General features: G+C 40.9%; 2 protein-coding genes across 3 annotated transcripts; one reads left to right on the forward strand and one right to left on the reverse strand.

The window, feature by feature from the left end:
• Positions 1–252: 252 nt before the first annotated feature.
• CHURC1 (churchill domain containing 1) lies at positions 253–15,414 on the forward strand. 2 transcript variants are annotated; one of them, XM_045060074.1, is made up of 4 exons: positions 253–409; positions 5,444–5,579; positions 7,112–7,182; positions 12,990–15,414. In XM_045060074.1, exons 1-4 carry the CDS (start codon positions 371–373, stop codon positions 13,080–13,082), a joined length of 339 nt encoding a protein of 112 aa, XP_044916009.1. In that variant the 5' UTR covers positions 253–370; the 3' UTR covers positions 13,083–15,414. The 2 variants fall into 2 exon arrangements, with proteins under 2 accessions (XP_044916009.1, XP_044916010.1); XM_045060075.1 differs by lacking the exon at positions 12,990–15,414 and adding an exon at positions 7,597–8,017.
• Positions 15,415–19,278: 3,864 nt separating this feature from the next.
• Positions 19,279–22,684, reverse strand: GPX2 (glutathione peroxidase 2). Its single transcript, XM_003987735.5, has 2 exons — positions 22,280–22,684; positions 19,279–19,960 (listed from the first exon to the last, which is right to left on the reverse strand). Exons 1-2 carry the CDS (start codon positions 22,499–22,501, stop codon positions 19,610–19,612), a joined length of 573 nt encoding a protein of 190 aa, XP_003987784.2. The 5' UTR covers positions 22,502–22,684; the 3' UTR covers positions 19,279–19,609.
• Between the last annotated feature and the right edge of the window lie 495 nt (positions 22,685–23,179).

Raw genomic sequence — 23,179 nt, forward strand, 5'->3', positions numbered from 1 at the left:
GCGAGAAACAATTCCCTTTCGTGTGTATCGTGACTCGCCTTTCTGTCAGCCTAGCCTAGGCTTAGGAGGGAGCCTACATCAGAACTTTGTTTCTTCCGCGTTCCCTTCCGGGTTCCCGCCACAGGGTCCACGGGCCCGCCCCCTTTCTCCGAAGGTTTCCGAAGTCCCACTCTTGGCCGGCCGTTGTTGCCTGGGAGACCAGACCCTGCCCTCACAACAGGGGCTAAGGGGCGGAGACTTCGAGTAGCTTCCCGAAAGCAAACACTCCAGGGTAGAATACTTGGGGCGCATGCGGCAACCGTGCCTTTGCTCTCGCGAGGCTTCGTCTTTCCGGAAGCACTAGAGGACGGCCCTTGTGAACGGCGTCGGGATGTGCGGGGGCTGTGTGGAGAAGGAGTATCCCAACCGGGTGAGCGAGTGGGCGCCGAGAACTTCTCGCCCCCTTGGCCGGTGGCCAGCCCCCGAGGCTCCTCATACCCCGGGCCGGCCTTCCCTGAGAGGCCGAGCGCGGGACGACCCTGCCGCTCTGCCCATTCCGGTGACCCGGTAGCTGTATTTAGGCACTTGACGGCGGGGGCGGCCGGTGGCCGTCGGTTCTGCCCGCCGGTCCACGCCCTGGGGGCTGATCTCAGCCGTCGCCCCACTTCTCTTAAGTTCCAGGGTACAACAAAGGAAACCCCCCACCACCAACAATCCAGTCGACGACAAAGGGACACCCTCCCGCCACCGCTGATGACATTGTCAAGCTTGATTTGGTGAAATTCACTTTTCTTACTGAAGTCTAGCGCTGGAAGGGACCTCTGAGGTCATCTGTCGTTAACACGGTTTTGCAGATGAAACTAATGCCCAGAGAGGGGAAATAAATTTCACATTCTGTTAACCTGAGAGTCAAGGCCAGAAATCAGATTTCCTGAGTATTTAAAAAAAAATATCTGTTCCTCTCAATCTCCGGAGGTTGCCGAAGCTTGTTTACTCTCATTTATTCAAGGTATACTTATTGAACATTTATGTATGTGGCTAGACCAGAAAGAGATACCAAAGATGAAATAAAAGGCAGCTTCATTGCCTCCTGAGAGCTTACAGTTTAGAGTATGATTTAACAACAAAAAAATGAGTAGTACAGTCCATAAGTGATATTCAGCTTTAGAGAAAGGGGAGAGCAATAGCGCTGTTCTCCCAAAAGAAAGGTAGACTTCATTTGGGACTTGGAGGCTAGTTGTGACTAGGGTAGAAAAGAAGGCAAGGAGGAGCCAGAGGTTTGGAGACTATAAGAACAAGGATTCTTGTGATGGTTGGGCGGCAGAAGATCTATAGCTGCTTCTGCCTCTTAATATTTTGAGTAATACTTCGCTTTGGGGAAAGAGGTGTAACATGAACAGTCATGGTACGGCCTCCTGGGAAAAAGGTTTAGTATTATCAAAGATTTGCATACTGAAAGACCCAGCAATTCTCATTCTAGGGAAATAAATGCATTTCTAGAGAAAGAAAGTACATTTCTAGAGAAAGAAATGTACATATGTTCTTGGAAACTTGTGTAAGAATGTTCGTAAGAGCATAACTTGTCGGAGTAGACTGGAAAAGTGGGATATAGCCATAGAATGGAACACCATGAATGAATAATGGAATGAATTAGAGCAGTGGTTCTCAACTAGGTGTGACTTTTGCCTCCCAGGGGACATTTGGCACTATCTGTAGACAGTTTTAGTTGTCACAACTGGGGGTACTACTGACTACTAGCTAGAGGCATTGTGCTGTTTCATACGCTTTTCTGTATTGCATTCTATTTCATACTTTTTTTAAAGTTTAAAAATAAATTTTTATGAATCCAGTAATGAACACTGCACTTTTCAGAGACCATGTGAAGGAGGTGTTTGTAGTGAAGAGTATTAAAGAGATTAGGTTGGGTTCTTAAGAATTGAGCCAATCAAAAGATTTTAAAATTGTATGAGGAAATTTAGGTTTTACACTTTAGGCATTGAGCACCCATCAAAAAAAGTGAATAGGAAAATAATTCTGAAATCTGTTATTTAGGGAAATGAGTCTATGGCTGTATGTTGAGGTTATGGGATGGGGGGAATGTAAAAGGGAGAGCCCTACAGAGTTTTTGGGGAGTCATGAAAACAGTAGGGTAGGCATGAGATAATGAAAGCCTCATTTCGAAGAAAGAATTAATAGGACTCAGCCAATTTAATGGAGGGAAGACCTACAGGTGATCTTAGGTTTTACATTTACATTCATTACAGAAATTGGTGGCATGTGTGAGAGAGAACCAAAATTGGGGGGCACATGGTCAGATTGTTTTTATCATGTTTCATCCAAGATTGAGAATGTAACACCCGAGGAGTCAAGTGAAAATATAAGATTGCAGTATAGGTGCAAGATTCAAACAGATGAGTTAGCCAAATAAAAGTGTCAAAATAGAAATGATCTGTTTTCTTAGAAAAAGACTGGAGAATCAAGTAGAATCAAAGACTGGGCTTCAAGGAATAAATTAATTTAGAAAATGAAAATAAAGTATAAGAAAAAGAGTAGAGAAAAAGAATGAGGCGATTGGAAAACCAGGAAGGTGCCTTTCATAAGCACTTTTTTCTGACTTTATTCTGTTCTAAAATAATTAAAGGGCTGTCATGAGTAAGAATTAAACTTTTTGGAATTTCAGAAGGCAGATTTAGAAATAGTGGGTGGATGTTATTGGGTTTAGGCTTTGGATCAGAATAAAGAACTTTAACAGATTTTCAAAATGGAACAGGCAACCCTGAGAGGAATTGAACTCTCTTCTGTTGTTCAGGAGAAGCTAAATTGACCATTTGAAATCTCAAAGGTCCTTACAACTCTGGGGGTTATTGAAGTCATGAGATATTTCTGAGGGGAGTAAGAACAGAAGTCACTTTGAACTTAGCAAAGGGACAATAAGGTAGTGGTAGCAAGAATAGTCTACCCGTGGCAGAGAAAAATAATGGATTAGCATGTTGAGAAGCTCTAAGTTGGACGCTTAACCGACGGAGCCACCCAGGCACCCCTAAATATTTAATTATTTATTTGGGTTTCATAAATTTTTCTGGAGACTTGTAGATATTTTTCACAGATGAAAAATACTAGACTTAGAAGACAAATACAAATAGTGAAAGAAAAGCTTTGATAAATTAGACTTCATAAAAATCAACTGTTCTTCAAAAGACATTATTTAAAAAACACATCAGTAACAAAATATTTGTAATACCGATCTGAGAAGATTTGTATCTAAGATATATAAAGAACTCTTATGGGGCACTGGGTGGCTCAGTTGAGCATCTGCCTCTTGATTTCAGCTCAAGTCATGATATCGAGCCTCGTGTTGGGCTCTGCACTCACAGCACAGAGCCTGCTTGGGATTTTCTCTCTCCCTCTCTCTCTCTGCCCCATCCCCACTTGTGCTCTCTCTCACAATAAATAAGTAAACTTTAAAAAAAAAAAAACTTTTATAACTCAATAATTCTTATAACTAAATAATAAGATAAACAAAAGTGGACAAGACTTGAATAGACACTCCACAAAAGAAGGCACATGTGTAGGCACCCTGAGAAGATGCTTAACGTTGTTAGTCATGAGGGAAATCCCAAATAAAAACTACTATGAGATACCTCTCCATGACTAGGATGGCTAAAATAAGAAGACACAGTATCTAGGTTGGTGAGGATATGGAGCAACTGGAACTCACACAATTCTGGTGGGAATGGAAAATGGGAAACTTTGGAAAACGAACTGGCAGTTCTAAAGTTTGTATGGACCATATTTTTACCATATGACTCAGCAGTTCCACTGCTAGATGTTTACTCAAGAGAAGGGCATATGTCTACATAAGACAATGAATCTTTGTAGCTGCTTTATTCATAATAGCCCCAAACTGAAAAGGACCTGAAAGTCTATTGACAGATGAATCCATGCAATAGATTTGGCAATAAAAAGCAATAAATTACCAATGGATACAACAACATAAATGATTAACATGGACTTTATGTTGAACAAAAGAAACTAGATGCAGAAGAGTATACTGCATGATTCTATTTATATAAAATTTTATAACAACCAAAACTAATAACTAGAGATAGAAATTGGATCAAGGGGTACCTGAGAAGGGGTTGGAGATAGACTGCAAAGCATAAAAGAACTTCCTGGGAAGATAAAACTTTTTATATCTTGATTGAGGTAGTGGTTACGTTGAAATATATGCCTATATATATTGGTATATAAGTCATTCACGTATACCCTTACAATGTGTGGATTTTATTGTATATAAATTATACTTCAGTGAAGTTTATTTTTTAAAAAAGCAAAGCACCTGTTTTTAATAGCTGGAAATTTATACTTTAACCTCAAGGCCTTTTTTTCCACCTTTAGTAATTAAGTTGCTGTGTCTATGATTTAGTATCTCCCGACTACATAGTTAGATTGATTTCCTCACTTCTCCACCCCCCTTGCCCCAACAGAGTAAATCTCTTTCTTAGTACATAGCCTCAAGGAGCCACTCAAAAGGGAGAGGTTAACTGTGGTGCTGGGAATCCAGGAAGGCTTCACTTGTGGCATCGCTTAAAGTTGGTCTTCCTGAGAGTTCATAAGCTCCTCAAAGGTGGAAAGATATGACTCACCCTCTAATCCTTCCCTGTGCTTTGCACAGTATCGGGCGCATAGCTGCATTGGAGAAATATTGATTTGACTGGTTTTTAGTCACATCAACTGTTAAAAATACCCTATTGGTCAGAATGAGGTTGAATTAGATTATTTATAAAATGACTTTCTGAACAATTACTGATAAGCCTCTAGAAAAGAACTCCCTTGAGCCAGGAGCATAAGTTGTTAACAGTTTCTTAGTGATGAAGCAAAACCCTTTCTCCCTTGAATGCCATGGTGTCAGGCTGATGAGTTGAGAGCTTATCTTCACTGCCTGAATCACACATACCCTTAAGGATTGACATCTATAGAGCTGAGGGTTTATTCTTGTTTGCTTATTTTGTGTTATTTTTAAGGCATCAGAAAATGTTATTTCAACAATCAACTGAGCAACACATTGTATAAGATCATTTTTTATCATTAGTTCAGTTTTAATTCTAGTTTTAGGATCTGCCTCATTTAAATATTGTTGGCTATTGGATTTTTCTAATTTTTCTTTTTCATATTTTATATTATTAAAGCTTCGGTGTGTTTCTAAAAATCCATATGCATTTAGTCCTCTCGGATACAGTTGCTGTCCTCAGAGACTTAACAGCTTTAACACTGCTTCAGTTTTATTTGCCATAAATAGCCCTTCTAGAGGAAAGCTAGTAATTTCAAAAATTACTTGGTACAGATTTCAAGCAAGTAAATTCTAGCCATGTTTTTTTGCCTTTAGAAATTTTTAGTCTATTAATTATTTTCACCAAGGGTTTTGAAATAGAAGAAAATTAAATTCCTATTTTTAATATTTTAGGGTAACATCTGCCTGGAGAATGGATCTTTCTTGCTGAACTTTACAGGCTGTGCAGTGTGCAATAAGCGGGATTTTATGCTGATCACAAACAAATCTTTGAAGGAGGAGGATGGAGAAGAAATAGTTACCTATGATCGTAAGTAGATTCTTTATTTTCGTGCAAGTCTGATAGGAGATACCAGCTTTTAAAAGCTGATACGTTGTGCCTATTGATATATTTTATTTTATGAGGCCTATTTCAATATTGTATTGTAACTTGAGATGCTAGTTAGTCTTTTAAGAGGAAAATACAGATGATGATAGCATCATCAGATACTCTGCCTGAGTGATTTTTGCAGATAAATGAAGCCTATGACTCAGGTACCATTTTTTGTTTGTTTGTTTGTTTGTTTTTAAAGCCTTTATGCCTTCTGAAACAAGATATAGAGACCTTTTTTTTAACCTTAGGGTCATTCATGTGTTTTCTTTTTCTTTTTTCTTTTTTTTTTTTTTTTTACTGTAGTCTAATACAGTGATGTCTTCCAACAGCCACTAAAGTGTTTAGGGCTGTTTGCTGCTGTACTAAATGACCCTGGATGTAATGGGGTTTTTTGTCGTTTCTTTCTCGTGGGTTTTTTTTTTTTTTTGTCTCCCATCTCATTGTCAGTTGGTTATTTCTTTTGCTGTGCTACCTTCATATGCCGCTCCTCATCCTCAATACTGGGAAACCAAATCAATCAACTATGTATAATGAACGTGAATCAATTCTGAGGTTGGCACTAAGAATTTCTATGAGTAAATTAAGTGCATATGCATTTTAGGGCCATTTAATTTAGTAAAGGAAGCCCATATACATTTTAGGGTATAGTGACAAGAATTTAAACTGTTCACATCTCCATTTTGCTTCTCTCTTGGTGCTTTGGTATGTTCTGAATATGAGGAATAAATGTACAAATAATGATATTTTGAAAACAGGTTATGAAAGACACTAAGCCTTTAGAATTGAATCAGACTATCAAAAGTGTTCTAAAGTAGAAAAATCTTTTTCTTTCTTTTAGACATAACCCTTTAAACTCTATTTTGTACCAGGTAGTAGGACATAGTAGGTAAGAGCAAGGGCCCTGGAGCCAGAATGCATGGGTTTGAATTCTATTGCCAATACTTCCTAGCTCGGCAGTCTTGCTAATAATTACTTAACCAGGGCGTGTCTTTGTTTCCTAATCCTTAAAAAGGTGATAACAAGTATCTACTTCTTTGGGTTTTGAGAAGATTAAATAAACAGATAAAAAGTATTTAAAACAGTTTCTGGCACACAGTAAGCACTCAAAAAATCATAGTTATTATCATGTTTCTAGTAGAGTCTTTCGTTGCCATTAAATTCACTTTATAATGTCTAGCATCGACTTTTTTATTTATGATTGGTTTTACTAGCAGTTTCTATAGGTTCTGAGAATGGGAATTAATATATGCTTGTTAAACCTCTGAGTTGAGGCCCTTCATTATGTAGTATTGCTATGTGACAGATTTTGGATTTCTTATCAAGGTAGATATTATAATGGGTTTCCAGCTGCTCTGTTAAATATATCACTTAAGATTCTTTTAAAGTAATACCATGCAGAGAATAGAAATTTTACTGTCTTAAGACATCTTCCAAGACTTAATTATTTAAGTCTCTCTCTGTTTTGGCAGATCTGTGTAAGAATTGTCATCACGTAGTAGCCAGGCATGAGTACACGTTCAGTATCATGGATGAATTTCAGGTAAATGTATAAATGTAGTGTGTTATTGTGGGGGAGGGGATAATGAAAGCATTTTTATAAATCTAGATAGTTTTAATAAATGAAGTATTAGCGGGTATTAAAGGAGACCATCCCTGTCTTCTACTTGTGTATGTTAAGAGAGACGCTTTAGATGTGAGTATATCTGTTCAAACCTGTCTTCGCAAGAGTCTAATCAAAATGCGTGCCTTACAAATGATATCTCAGGCCTGTCGTTTATGTTTATAAAGAACAGCACATTGTGGCTTCTTTTGAGGTTACTATTGTGTCTTTTTTTTCTGTCCAGTTATGTAATTGCACAATTGTTGGCTTTATGAGTGTTAGCCTGCCCATTGCCACCATACTTGCTGAGCTTGGAAATTCTGATAAGGAGGTTATCTTTGTCTTCCCCAATAGGCATGTAGAGCTGAGCAACTCTGTAGTCTCAATTGTGGTAAGACATTTTAATATTATTCATCGTAAAATGATAGGATGGATGTATCAAGGTTGGAAGAAAGAACCTGGACCACTATAAAGGTAGAGAATAAGTATTTATAATAAATATGATGCCTTGTACAGTTGTGAGAGCACACAAAGAATTGTACAGAAGGCTTCTGAATGCCTGAGCTGCTAAAGATTCACAGATCTGAGGGTCAGGAAGAAAAGCTAGACAGTGGGGAAAAACCAAGGGTAAACGGGAAATCATGAAGACACACGAACCTGTGTCTGTCCCTTACTGCCTCCTTTTTCAAGCCTTCAGGTTGAGTTACTTATTTAAAGTGAACTACATATTCATCTATCAGATATAAATATCAGCTTAGACCTTTTAACAGGCAAGGGAATTTTTTTTTTAACATTTATTTATTTTTGAGACAGAGAGAGACACAGCATTAACGGGGGAGGGGCAGAGAGAGAGGGAAACACAGAATCGGAAGCAGGCTCCAGGCTCTGAGCCATCAGCCCAGAGCCTGACGCGGGGCTCGAACTCGTGGACCGCGAGATCGTGACCTGAGCTGAAGTCGGACGCTTAACCGACTGAGCCACCCAGGTACCCCAGGCAAGGGAATTTTAAGTGCTTCAAATTTGGGTAGTATTTTAATTAGAAAAAAATAATAATTTTCCATAATAGAATCTTACAGTGTAACCACTCTCATTCTTTTTTTTTTTTTTTTAATTCACTTATTCACCTGTCAGAATCTGGTCTCATATGTTTGCTTAATCTGTACAACATCTTGACCACGTCTCCTCAGCATCCAAAAATTATGCCTCAAAAAATATTTATATGGTATATGTAACTTAGGGCAAAATCAAGATCTCAATGAATGCATAGTGGCCAAATAGGGGAAGGAGCATATCTTGGGTTTAAAGGAGAACCTCTGTCTTTCATGAGAAGAAAAGAGGGCTCCTGGAGTCCCTGTGAGCTTTTTAGAGCCCTAAATGAATATGAAGATTGCCCTGACTGAGATATTATCTATCATAGCTAGACTTTGCTCTACCTGATTTTCCTTTATGACTGAACACAGCCATTTTCAAAGCTGCCCCAGAAATTACTCTGGGGTAGGAAGAAGATAGAGGAAGATGGCTTGTATTCACAATGCCTGGACAGTGTGAAATTCTCTTGGAAAAAAAACTCAAACTAGGCTACCTCATCTTCTCTCAACATCTGCTTCCTTCCACCTGTATTCTGTGTCCTACAGATTAGTTTTCTGAAAACAATGCTTGAGACCACCTCTTTGGCCTTTCCATAGTTCATTTTAGCTACAGTGTAATATCTAAGCTCCTTGTTTCAAGGTTCTCATGGGGCTGGCCCATGCTCCCTTCCCTTATTTCCCCTGGTCTCTGGCTTACCACACACATCATTGCCCTAATTCACACTCTTCCTTCTGTCCCATTAGAGAGGAAGATTCTTATTTACTCCTCTCTAAGGGCTACCCTTTCCACATGTCTTCATCAATCTGCTCTTTGTCTAGCATCATCTTTGTCTTCCTGGGATTTAAACCATTTCTTACACTAAGAAATGTACTTGATTCTTCACTTATTAAAAATAAATTTAAAATGTTTTCATTTCCCATACCTACATCTTTGACCTACTAGAGTAGGTCTTTAACCTGTTTTCCTTATTTCCCTGTGTTCCTCGTAACCACCTACAAATGGGTTTTTATGTTCACTTCACTAAAACCGTTCTCTCAGAGGTCTCTTATCATGTAGCCAAATCATGTGACCTTACGTCAGTCCTTAGCTCTTTTGACATCTCTTGTGGGTCTGGTTTTGTCAACCATTGTTTTTGAAGGATTTCTTCCCTTCAGGTTCATGGTGCCAGATTTTTTTTCTTTCTTTTTAAATTTTTTAAAAAAGATTTAAAAAGAAAGAAAAATGTAAAAAATTTTGAATCCTCTTGCTTTTCCCCTGGTTTCCTTTCCTATTGTTCCCTGATTTCCCCCTGAATTTTGGTCTCTTATCTGGAACTTTCTCTTTACTTTCTCAAATAGTGAGCACACACACACTCAGGCTCACTTGAAACCCATCAGCTGTCTCCCAAATGTCCTTCTGCCTACCCTCCTTTCTTCCTTTGTTTCTCTTGCCTTTTGGCCCTGCTGCCATACCTCCTGTCAAGGACCATACCTGCTCAAACCTAAGTTACTGCAGCAGCCCCCAAACTGTAGTTCTACACACTGCCCTCAAGTTAATCTTGCTTACACATACCGTCTTGTCACTCCTGCTGCTCCGTATGGGATATGCTTGCTCTTTCCCTATCACTGTCCTTATTCATGCTTTTTCCTTGATTTGACTAGTCCGTTTCTCTACCTTCACATCAACTAAATCTTACCTCTTTCAAGCAGAACTTAAATTCTCTCTCCTCCTTGTTCATGATAGTCCAGCCCATACTGCTTTCTCCCTTTCCTTGTACGGGGACTGACTCATGTGAATAGCCACTTGGGAACTTCCTTCTTAGCCTGCCTGGCACAAGAACTCTTTGTTCTCTGCTTCAGTAACCTACTTCCTTGTCCCCACCCTACGCCAGCCCCCATTTTACCCAATCAATAGTTCAAGTTCGGGTGGGATTCCCACCATTGGTAACGTTTTGTTTGTTTTGCTTTGTTTTAAATGTCTTATGGGCAAAAGTAGGTAGGATAGTGTTTTAACCTCCACTACCCAGCTTCAGTTTGCTTTGTTTGTATCTCACCATTCCCACATCCCTACAGGATTATTTTGAATCAAATCCCAAATATATCACTACTTCTTAAATATTTCAGTACATATCTCTAAAAGATAAGGGTTCTGTTTTTAAAATAACCATAATATCATTGTTAAAGTGATTTCTGATGGCACAAGTAGTAGGGGAAAGTAGAGACAGAAGTACAGAGTTTAAAACAGAAACTACATTGTAAATGACTACAGGTATCCTTTGTTTTTTTATATCACCCTAAAAACCACTAAAAGGGCTGTGTGTTTGCCTCAGGAAACAAAAGGGCACCTGTGAGATTGCCTTCTGTTCCTCTTTGGACCAGGGAATGGGAGGACTTGGGGTCAGAAATAGCAGGTAGTAATAGAAAAAAAGAGCCATGGGACCCTCAGAATAAAACAAAGGATCTGATTTTACCCAAAGGTAATTCCCCACAATCCACCCTTTCTTGTGAATCTCTACCTCTATACTTTGCCCAGGTGGAGCCTTTGAGGGTCTCCATGAATGACTGGGAGGAATTCTTACTCTCCCAACTTGGCCAGTTTTGATAAAAGGTGTCCTGACCCTGGCAGCACAGGGGGATGTGTTCCTGGCATTCCAAGCTAGAATTCTAGATGTATTTTCCCACCGAAGCACTGCTCTGTATGGTTAGATTCTGTAGTCTTGTGCAATACGAATTTAAAAGACTCCTTGGAATTTCCTGGGAACCTAACTGCTATGTACAACATTTACTTCTATGGGAAACTGCTTTTGAATTCCAAATAATTGACCTATGGTGAAATTTGGATTCCAGACTACCAATAAATTAAAGATTATAGGTGTAATCAGTGTTACTTATTTAATAATCTTTCCAGATCATACCACGTGCTAGGTTTTTTCTTGTTCCCAAGTTAGATTGTAAATTTTGCAAGGTCAGACCTTGTCCTTGTTTTCTCTCATGTCTGCCAGTGCACCTAACACATTGCAAAACATTTAAGCACTAAATAAAAACTTGTCAATGGATACGTTGGTTGAAAATTCAGATGTTTGTCTAGCTTTGCCCATTTTCCCATTTTGACTTTATTATTGTTTTCTTCTTCGTTTCCAGTGATAGGTTGACATCCTACTACTAGTAATGTCTGGCAGGTGAAAGCAGAAGTATTTGAAAGCAGTAAAAGACCTTGTAGAGGGTGGATTTTTATTTCATTTTTTAATTTATGAGACCTGTATTTGTTCTCTAAGCTCTGGCCTCTGTCTCTATTGTGTGTGTGGAGTAGACCTCAAAATTAAGTGTGGTGTTTAAGAAACAATCTTTCCATTGCCACAACTAAGCTCCCTGCTGAACTCACTCATAGGAAATGGAAATCCAGTTGTCTAGGTCTGAGTGTCTGAACCACCGTCATTGTTTATCTCTGTGACCCTCTAGTGACTGTCTAGACCCATGAAACACAAACTGCCTTGACTGATCAATTCCCAGACAGCTTAACAATCTCAGTTGGAAATGTGGAAATACTAATAGATTTAGCATTAATATTTGTTTTCTTAAAGAAGATAAAGAGGTTTTAAAGCAAAAGTTTGAAAAGAAATATGTTTATATAGTTTATTCTAGAAAGAGATAACTGTAAAAACAGGACTTTGCCCTAAGAGTTTTGCCTAAAACAAAATCCCTTCTGTCACCAGGCTGGATATTTTTAAAAATTTTAATCCAAGTATAAGTTAACATACAGTGTTACATTAGTTTTAGGTGCACAATATAGTGATTCAACACTTCTACACATCACCCACTGTTCATCACAACAAGTGCCCTCCTTAATCCCCGTCACCTATTTCACCATCCCCACCACCTCCCCTCTGGTAACCATCAGTTTATTCTGTGTAGTTAAGAGTCTGTTTCTTGATTTCTCTCTGTTTTTTCCTTTGCTCATTTGCTTTGTTTCTTAAATTCCACATGTGAGTGAAATTAACTATATGGTATTTGTCTTTCTGTGACTGACTTATTTCACTTGGCATTATACTCTCTGGCTCCATCCGTGTCATTGCAGTTGGCAAGATTTCATTCTTTTTTATCAGCCTGGACATTTGTTAAGCCCAAGAAACATAAACTTCTTAAATAGATCAAGTTCCAGACAGTTAGCTATCTAAATATGAGGCATGACATACTAGTGGATATAACATAATTGTTTATTTTCTTAGAGTTGATAAAAATAGTTTTTTCAGTTTGGGACCTTTCTTTCACTTTAAAAATCATTTTTGTTGCTTAGTAGTCTTAAGTAATCTAGAAAGGAACAACTCTAAAAACAGGAATTTGTCTTTAGGGAATCAAATTGCTTCACTACTACTTTAAATAGCAGCACTTCTAACCAAGCCCAAGATGTGTTTTAAATCCAAGATATAGCCATGCATTTCCAAGATGACATTCCTGTATATGTAGTAAATAGAGCATCAGCTTGTATTCAATTTATATAAACAAAAGATTTCAGGATACACAGAATAAACCTAAGACATCCCTGGTAGGGGTTGAAGAAACTGATATAATGTACAGAAGGAATATCCACTCCAATTTGTAGAGAATAGCTTTACCAGAGTAAGTTATGGAGTGTCTTTCTCCCTGTTCCTCAATGTAATTATGCACTTTATCTTGTTCTAGGAGTATACCATGCTGTGTCTGTTATGTGGCAAAGCTGAAGATACTATCAGTATTCTCCCTGATGACCCTCGACAAATGACTCTGTTATTCTGAGGATCCCTGCAGTTCTTCAGTAACTATGTTGTGTTGGTTTACAATATAGCAAGCCTGATGGTTTGTCTTACTTAGTTTATAATGGAAATTAGTTGCATATTTTTTTCTGCTTAGACTTAACTATCCTTAGAAAGAAAAAGTAATTTAGGGGATTATGCTGAGCTCCTCTGCTAAAGTTCCCAGTTCACATCAGAATGAAGCCAGAATGAAAAATCTCTGTTAGAAGTTATATGGCTGGAAGATATGACTAGAATGGGAGTATACCTAATGCCCACATCTTGGTTCCAATAAAAGGAACCAGGACTCCTTGGAAAAGTGATTGATTCTAGGACGAGGGCAGTAAATATACAAGACGAGCTTGGAGCATTTTGTGTCACAAAGAAAGTGCTCAAAAAAAACCCCTCACAAAACACAATGATTGGGAGTATGTCAAAGGGGCAAAAAAGCCAACTCAAGGAGCTCCCTGTGACCAAAGTTGGAACAGTTTGAGCAACAGAATAAAGTAGTATTGGATTATAATCCAAACTATAAATATCTATGAGTCCTTACTGATATAAATGAATGATTGAATAAGTAAATACATGAATTGGAAGAGTAGACAAATTGCCCATGCAGAAGAATTTCAAATAATGTTATGTAGATGTTCCCTACTCCTTAAGTGTGAGTTATAAATAGCAACTCCCGACTGTAGAGCAGAATTGGGTAGAGTTGAGCATGCAAAACGAGAAAAGTAACAGTGGGAAAACCTGACAAACACTAGCTCAGCCAAGTGACCAAGATTAACATCCTCAGTGATCATCCTGTTGATAATAACATGTACCCTTGATATGATATGATGGGAGGGCACTTTGCCTTTGTGGTCTTCCTCCCAAAAACCCATAACTCTATTCATGGGAAAAACATCAGACAAATCCCACTTGAGAGCCGTTCTGCAAAATACCTGACCTTTACTCCTCAAAATTGTCAAGGCCATTAAAGACAAGTCTGGGAAACTCTCACTAAAGAGACATGACAACTAAATGTAATGAGGTATCCTGGATGGGATCCTGGGACAGAAAAAGTGCATTTGGTTAAAGCTAGCAAAACCTGAATAAAGTGTAGACTTTAATTAACATAAGTAAATAGAATGATTTCAGCTTCTCCAAAGAGATCTTAGAATATCTCACCTTGTGTAGTTGAAAGAACACTGGCTTGGGTGTTATAAACCCTGGAATTTAGGCCTCTCTGCCATTGGTAACAGTATAACCATTAAGCAAAGTGTTACTCTGGTCTTTATTGTCCCATTTCTATTAGATTAGGCTAATAAAAATTGATATTTTACTTCCTTCACAGTATTGTTAGAAGATCCAAATGAATAATGAATATAAAATGTGTTGGAAAGCATATCAAGTACTAGATGCAATGAGATGGCTTTGGTTGATTCTTCTCAGTCTGAGACCAAAACTTAAAGGGTCAGGCATTAGAAACAAAATTGTTTCCTCTTCATATCCAAGAAATTTGGAAATTCTGAACTAAAGCTTTGCTAAAGTGAGGTGAGCAAGGTGTTCATTGTTGATACCAGAGAAGTTTTGTTGTGTAACAGGAACGCTTATGCTGAGGTTTATTGAGCACTTACTGTATGCCAGGGCCCTTTTAAACACTTACTTCATCCTCATTAACAATTCCATGAAGTAGGTACTATTGTTATCCCAATTTTAGAGCCAAAGAAACTAAAGCACAAAGAAGTTAAAGGAGCTTAAGGTCACACAACTAGTACAGTGGCTCCCTCTCAACACTTCTGCTTGGCACACATGAAGTCTAAGGGTCTGGCAAGGTTAGGAACAAGTTGAGACTGTCAGTGACAGCACTCTGCGGAATCTAGGCACATCAGACCAAGATTTGTTATTCAGAAAAGTTAAGTCATCTGCTCCTCAGGGATCAGTTGTGTTATTCCTGGAAGATGTTTTCCACTTTTCTGCAAATCTATATCTGACCTGCTGAGGAAATCGTTTGGTGAAATGGATCCAGAAAGCAGAGAAAATGCTTCATTACTTTAAATAGCAGCACTAAGCCCATTATAGCCTCTGAATTGTCCCTTCTTGGAGTTTGCTAATGCTTCCAACTTAGTCATTTGGAGTTCAAGGGTATGACTTTATAAGCCCCTACTGATATCCTTGTCTATTACAGACTGTATAATTATCTATCTGTTTTGGACTATATCCTACAAAATTTAAAACATAAGGTCCTATCCACATGTCATTATTAAACCAACCTTGTGCTGTGTTTTGTGATACTTTCTTTATCTTCTAGAATTCTTTTATGGGTCTAATCAAATAAAGACCTCTTCAACCCAGTTCCACTGAATCTGTATTTTTCTGTTCAAATAAAGGGGAGCCAGGCAAAAACATCAGTCTTTACTTTCCTTCCTGAGATACAAGAAAGAAAAGAAATCACCTATAGATGTAATTGGGAAAGTGGGCTTGTTCTGGCCCCTCGTTCTTGGTCTACTTGTTCCATGATGTATAGATCTGGAGTCTGCCTACTTAGGCTCTTGGAGTTCAAAGCTCAACATGTTTGTTGTGTTGTTTTAGCTGGCCAAGTCTTTCTCCAATGGTCTTGGGTTCTGACAATACTAATTAATTCATATATGATATATTCTGGGCACAACCAGATATGATTCATTACTTATAAGTAATTACTAAGAGTTATATGTTTAGTGTTTTTTATCAAGGTATCAAGAATTCTTTCCATTTTATTCTTTTTTGTGAGCAAGGTTAAGTTACTTCACTGAATTTGAGACTCTCAATTTTAGGCTGTGTGTTTCTTGACTGTAGTACAGTCTCTATGGTAGATACAGTGTGTTTGGATCAAAGGAAACCAGGAGACTTAGGTCTAAAATTAGCTTTGCCACCTGCTCATGTTGGGACACTGGGCAAGTCACTGAGTGTACATTGCTTCTTCGATGGAAAAATAGAAATAATCATGCTTTCTCCAGAGAGTTTTAAATCAAATGATATAATGTAAGTGAAAATGACAAAAATGATTTTAAGTTGTGCAATGCTGTTATAGGCAACTATCAGTGGTCTTTATGAAGGAACTTTGAGATGGAGGGAAACACTATCATGTTGTGATTAAGAGTACAGGCTTTAGGGGCGCCTGGGTGGCTCAGTTGGTTAAGTGTCTGACTTTGGCTCAGGTCATGATTAGCTGTTCATGAGTTTGAGCCCTGCATCAGGCTTTGTGCTGATAGCTCAGAGCCTGCTTGGGATTCTGTGTCTCCCTCTGTCTCTACCCCTCCCCCACTCGCACTCTGTTTCTCTCTCTCTCTCTCTCACTCAGAAATAAAGGGTACAGCCTTTATAGTCAGACTGACCTGGGTTTAACTTTTCAACTCTTCTACTTAGAGCCCTTTGTCCTTGGCAGGTGTCTTGCTCAATTACCTTCTCTTTAAATAGAGACAAAAATTCTTCATAAAATCAGTATGAGAATTAAGTAACCTAAGATATACAAAGGACTCAGTGCAGTGTGTGAATATAGTAAATATTCAATAAATGATAGTTTGGATGACAGTTGTAATGGTGATTATGAGAAATCAGATTTGATGTCACCAATTAGAGTTTGGCTCAGTGTTTCTTTTTTTTTTAATTTTTTTTTCAACGTTTTTTCTTTATTTTTGGGACAGAGAGAGACAGAGCATGAACGGGGGAGGGGCAGAGAGAGAGGGAGACACAGAATCTGAAACAGGCTCCAGGCTCTGAGCCATCAGCCCAGAGCCCGATGCGGGGCGCGAACTCACGGACCGCGAGATCGTGACCTGGCTGAAGTCGGACGCTTAACCGACTGCGCCACCCAGGCGCCCCTGGCTCAGTGTTTCTTAAACTGAGGAGACATAGCTGTGGGAACATAGTCATAGAAATAATAAATTTTAGTCTTTGTCCCTTGGTTCCCTAAAATCATTTACTCCAAGCTTTATTTTTTTGTTCAAGTCCTCAGAGAAGCGATTGTCTCTATCCCTCCTCTAAACGGAGTGGCATTACCTCAGCTCTTCGGGAAAGCTTGTTTATGACACACCTCCCTGCCTCCTGAGTGCCTCTAGGGAAATTTGATTAAAAGATTGAAAGTGGTTGATTATATTAAGCTTTGCCATGTCTGTTTATGACCATAAGCTGATACTGCTGAGGCTGTAAAAGGAGACAAGCAAGATGAGGAATAAAGGAAACAATTTCTCACTTCTTTTCATTTTAACAACAGCACAACTAAAGATTTAGTAAAAATGAAATGTCCTTGTAAGACAGGTTCCCCCAGTCCGGCCCTCCCTGTTCCCTCCTGGGCCAAACTGGTCAGGTCCCTTCTGAAGCAGGGAGCATTTCCCCTGCCCAAATGAGGAGCCCTTTTCCTAGCATTATGGCCCTTACTGACTCTCTCTGCAAAATCATTTCTGTAATTCCTAATCCTTTGGGAATCTTTAGGTAATTCCTTCAACTTGAGCCTCAAGGAAAAGACCCAACACATATCAGGCATATCAGGCCCTAAATTGCCTGTGGCATAATGCCAACATCCAGGATAGTTGCTCTGTTACTAGACATAGCAATAAGCTATAGCACTATCGAGATGATGCACAAATCATACTAGCCTCCAATATGTATTCTGTACTTCTTCAGAGAAGTGATGTATCCCTGCAGTTTTTCCTCTAAAATCAGTGCCTCGTCCTGCCCTCAAAAAACCCATACCCCAGCTGTTGGCTTTAAGAACAGGAATCTTGAAAGGCTTGCGTTTCCAAGAGTCAGTGTAAGGGTAGCCTTAATTTAGCAGAAGGCCCTGAAAAGCATGCCAGGGGATTCCCACTGTAATGCTCAGGTTACCCTTTTTGAAATAAAGCACCGCAGATGACATAGCTTTAACTGAGGGTCAGACAGGGAGGATCTTTAGCCTGTATTCCACATTTACTTCTCAGATGATGCAGATGCTTAGAAAATAGTGTAGGGAACATAACAGGAAAGGGATTTCCCCCTCAGCATTGGGGGTTTTAAGCAGTGTGACCAGTTTGGAGAACTGTCCCTTCAGGGCTTCAGTGAAAAAAGTAAAATGTTCCATCTAGTGGTCAAAGAAGGAAAGGTAACGTGAGAAGTTTCCAGGAAGACGTTTGTAAGGCAAAGTGACAGGGCAGTGGCCTTTCAGCAGGTGTCTTTTCTAGAACATGATAGGACCTGGCCTTGGAGGTGTTGGTGCCTTTTGAGTATGCCTGTGCTAGCTGAGGAATCTGGGGCACCATCCTTACAAAGCCATTTGGCAGACCCCTGTTCTCACAGAGAATAGCTCTCATGTTGGCAGGTTATGAACAGTCTGACTGTCTGAAGGGAGGCCCTCTTCCATTCCCACCCTCATGGAATTCAAAATGAAATCATTCATGTCTAAACCAGTTTGTCTTATGCCTGAATTTGTGAACATGTGAGTTTGAGAAAGACAAGGGTGGACTGTGAACTGTAAAAAGGACCAAAGGATCGGGTGCCTGGGTGGCTCAGTCAGTTAAGTGTCCGACTTCAGCTCAGGTCACGATCTTGTGGTTCTGTGGGTTCGAGCTCTGTGTCGGGCTCTGTGCTGACAGCTCAGAGCCTAGAGCCTGCTTCAGATTCTGTGTCTCCCTCTGTCTCTGTTCCTCCCCTGCTCGCACTCTCTCTCTCTCTCAAAAATAAAAAAGATTAAAAAAAATTGTTTTTAAAGGAGCAAAGCAAATGTTACTCAGCAAGGCAAGGAGAAAAGGGTAGGTGTTCTTCGTGTTCCCAGTAACTGCACCCTCCATACCCTTGCTGTCAGTTAGAGTTGACCAAATTCATGTCCCAGCAACATCTCAAAGTGCAGGTCATGCATAGTTGGCCCAGAACCTACACTGATAGCAACAGCTTCCTGATTGGAGTCCTCTAACGAACCTCCCAGTATACCGCACGGAAGGACCACTGACTTTTCCTTTGCTTTACCTCTCATCACCACCCTTTGCCCAGTTCTGGAGGAGCCATAGAGTAATAGTATAATTCAGATTTCCTGCAACTCCACTTGCCACCGCAGACCCTGACCTGACCAGACAGTTATTACGGTGTCCCCCTGATGAGAGAGCCTCCCTCTATCAAGCCTTTGTGTGCTCCCGGCTGTCTGGCTCACCTGTGGTTTTGTACCATCCCTCTACCCTCTGTCCGGGAAGAAGACACAGAGAGCCCGACCATTTCCACACCTGCCCTTTATTGGACTCATCTAGCAGGCTGGCTCCGAGCCCTTCACACTCCTCAGACACCGCCCATACAGTTTAGGAAGATGCCATCATTCTGTGAAGGCCCAGATCCACCCAAGTCTTGAGCTCCAAGTAGAATCACCAACCAGAAGGCTGGGGGGAGGGAAGGGAGATAGGCAGACCGGAAAGGCAAGGCTCTTCAATGAAAGGGGCTGATCCCAAGGGAAAGCTTTGGTCCAGCAGTATCTCCTGAGGGCATTCTGAATCCTAAGGAAAGATACCTAAGGGCTGGATGGAATAGGTCTGTGTGCTGAGAAGCTTGTGTCTATATGGCAACTTTGAGGAGGCGCTTGATGTCAGGCTCAATGTTGATGGTAGGGAAGGTGCGACTGTAGCGGCGGAAGGGCTCCCCTTCCGGCCCAATAAGGAACTTCTCAAAGTTCCAGGCCACATCTGAGCGGCGTACCGGGCTCCAAATGATGAACTTGGGGTCGGTCATGAGGGAAAATGGGTCATCATACGGGTAGGGGAGCTTGTCCTTCAGGTAGGCGAAGACGGGATGCTCGTTCTGACCATTCACCTCACACTTTTGGACAAGGGTAAAGGTGGGCTGGAATCCACCCCCAGGGCGCACATACTTGAGACTGTTCAGGATCTCCTCATTCTGACAGTTCTCCTGGGGGAGGAAAAAGACAAAGAGCATGGAAGAGGGAAGGGGGAAATGAAGGATCCACAAAAAATCTTTCACCCTCCTATATGCCGTTCCCAGGACTATTCTTTTCTATGTAGCGTTTTTTTCCTCTGTTCTTTCTCTTTCCTTCTTCACTGGCTTTGTCCTACTCTTGACTTGGAGTTTTCCCACTCACGGCTGTTGTTTGATGGTTTGCTAGGCCATTCCTGAAAGTCCTTGCGGTTCCTAGCTTGGCTGTTCTTAAAGTCAATGATTTAGCACTTTGAACGATTCTTTCTCTCTCCAAACTACCCTGGACAGTTTTTAGGGTATCTGTCTGAAACTTCAAGGAAGCTTGAGTTCAGAGCAGGAGACAGAAAGGGAAAGAAGGCTCAAGTCCTACCACCTAGAACTCTCCCATCCACTACCTACACACAGGCACTCACACACACGTCCTGCCACCACCTTCCCTTTTCCTCTGCCCTGATTTGCCTCCATGGCTTCTAGTTATATGTGAGTGTGATAGCCTCTGCCTCCATCCTGCTCATATAAATGGGATTTATAGCTTCTTGCTTTCATCTTGCTTTGTCCTAGATCTCAAGTGTAAGTAGGAGGAAGCTTTGGTGAAGATGCCATCCAAGGAAATCAAAGGTGCCACAAAGGCGAAGTGAGTTAGAGATAACAATGAATGTACTCTAAATGGAATTGCTCAGTGATAAACAGGGATGAATTAAATAGAATTAAATAGGATAGAGTGTTTAGGGTTCTGGAATAGGCCAGGGGAAGGAAAGTTAAGGAAATAAGTGCTTGAGGGCTAAAGGTTGTGAATGTGTAGTTATCATTCCTTGTGCTTCCAGACTGCTATCCCAAAACTCCTGCCCCCCACACTCACTGTACTCAGCTGTGAATGCTTTAGCTCTGAACCTGCTACCCGTCTTTCCCTCCCCAGGGCCATCCCTGCCCTATTCCCACTGGGCATTCCCCGCCCCTGACAACTCCAAAGGCCCTTAGAAACCCTTATTTTCCACCCCTCCCCCTGAGTCTAGGAGTCAGATATCTCCCTGTGGGAGAAAGTTCTTGCCTCTGACCTGCTAGAACCAATCAGTACAGTCAGTTCCAGGCCATCATGACATCTTGAGCCCAGGGGTGATCTCTATTAGACTTCTTATCTCTTCGTGCAAATGGCTGACTGGCTACCGGGTAGGTTATGGATTCCCTCCAGCCACTAGCTAGCCTGAGGTGATGGTGTAAAGGGTGGAGGCACCTCTCAGGCCAAAGAGATACTCCTAAAGAGGTTTTGCCCTTTCTCTCGCCTGCCCTGGCCAAGCCTAGAAACAGACGGAGACAGGGAAGGAACAATGAAAGCCGTGATGGTTCGAGCTCACATTTGTCACTAGCCAAAGACACTTCAGCCTTCCTGCTTGTATCCCTGCTAATCTCTTCCTTGCCTTCACGCCGCTGTGAATCGAACTAAGGGGGTTATAATTAGAGGGTTCACTTGAGGACACTCTGCCTGCTTTTGCTGTTAAAATAATAAGTGAAAATAGAAGAGAACTTGAAGTGTGTGGGCTGAAGATCTATAACTTGACCCAGTAATCAGAAACAGAGATTCGATCCAAATGGGACACACACACACACACACACACACACACACACACACACAAATCAGAGCCAAAGAGGTGCATGTGATGCCCAGAGGAAACACGTGCATATTGTAAACCCTTAGCTTTCCACCAAAATCACCCTCCACTTGGCCGATTTAAAACAAAATCCTTTAATCTAAATAATACAGTTGCTTACACTTGCATATTACCTTGTATTTTTCAAGGTATTTTTGTGTATCTTATCCTCTGAACCTCCCAGTCATCCTGTGAGATAAATGATACTATCCCGCATTTACAGATGAGGAAACTAAAACAGAAAAATCAAGTGACTCTTTGTAGGGCACAGAGCCGCTAAATAGCAAAACCATGTCTAGCTGGAACCAAGGTCCCCTGGGTCAGTCCAATCCTAGTTTGACTGTTGATCTATGTCCTCCACTCATCCATTCAGCGGATATTTAATGAGTGCCCTCTCTACAGTGGAGAGAAAAACAGACCTGGTACCAGCCCTCATGGAGTGTAATGGAAAGACAATAAACAGTGTTTAAACATAGTTAGAACCACATACACTTCCCCTTGGTATTCACATGTACCTAAAGACCTAGATTAACAAAACATACCTGTGATTCCAGACACTCCAACACACGGTCATCCTCCCCCTCCCCTTAGCCTACCAAAGCTTCACCATCCCACCTCCTTGGGTACAATGCAAGGGACCCCTCACCTGATGTCCAAATTGATTGCAAGGGAAGCCAAGAACCACCAGGCGCCTGGGAAAGCGGCATTGCAGCTCGTTGAGCTGGGTGAAGTCCCGAGTGGTTGTGCCTCAGAGCGAGGCCACATTCTCAATCAGCACTGCCCTGCCTCGGAACGTATTGAAATCTACCTTCTCCCCATCCAGGCTGATAGCGCTGAGGTCGTAGAAAGACTTGGCTATGTAAGCCATGGTGAAGGTGCAGACTGAGACCTGCAGAATGGTGTGAGCCCGCTTAAGGGTCTGTTAAAGGGGTGGGGAGGAAGGAGGAGCCTGGCCAGACAGGAAGGATTTCACAATGGGGCTTTGAGCATCCCCAGGATGACTTAGCAAAAACAGTCACCCACCTGTAAGTGCTGTTTCAACAAGGAGGTTGCTCCTCCTATTTACAGACTCTGAACAAAGCCACCTACCTGCCCCACCCTGCTGGCAACCTGGGAAGGGCCAATTTGATATCTATGTGCAAACATGAATAATTCACTACTTGCAGGAAACTAGAGCCCCAAAGGTCAAATGGGGAGGAAAAAAGGGAGGGAGGGATGCAGGATTGACTCCGACCTGCCCCAGCAAGTTGTTCTCACTTGGCACAGACGTTTATTGTCTGCGGAGGGCCAGGCTCTGAACTGTGCCACTGAGAGGTCAGGGTCTGCCTAGATCTGAAAGATGAGGAAGAGGATTGGGATACATGTTCCCTCAACTCAGACTACAACTGAAACCTATATATTACTGTGCATGTGTTTTTCTTTGGCTGTTGCCTTCCACGGGCACAAAATCAAAGGGACCCTTAGGAGGACAGTGTGATTTTCTAGAAATAATGGCTTTCAGTGGCTCAGCTTGCACCGGGCAGAAGAGATGAAGTTTGTCTTGGAA

This window comes from Felis catus, chromosome B3, assembly GCF_018350175.1.
Source record: "Felis catus isolate Fca126 chromosome B3, F.catus_Fca126_mat1.0, whole genome shotgun sequence".
Taxonomy (NCBI): Eukaryota; Metazoa; Chordata; class Mammalia; order Carnivora; family Felidae; genus Felis; species Felis catus.

Coding starts and splice junctions, on each gene's coding strand:
- CHURC1 (XM_045060074.1), top strand. CDS start 371: ATGTGCGGGGGCTGTGTGGAGAAGGAGTATCCCAACCGG. Junction 410..5,443: donor AGAAGGAGTATCCCAACCGG/GTGAGCGAGTGG, acceptor TTAATATTTTAG/GGTAACATCTGCCTGGAGAA. Junction 7,183..12,989: donor GTATCATGGATGAATTTCAG/GTAAATGTATAA, acceptor ATCTTGTTCTAG/GAGTATACCATGCTGTGTCT.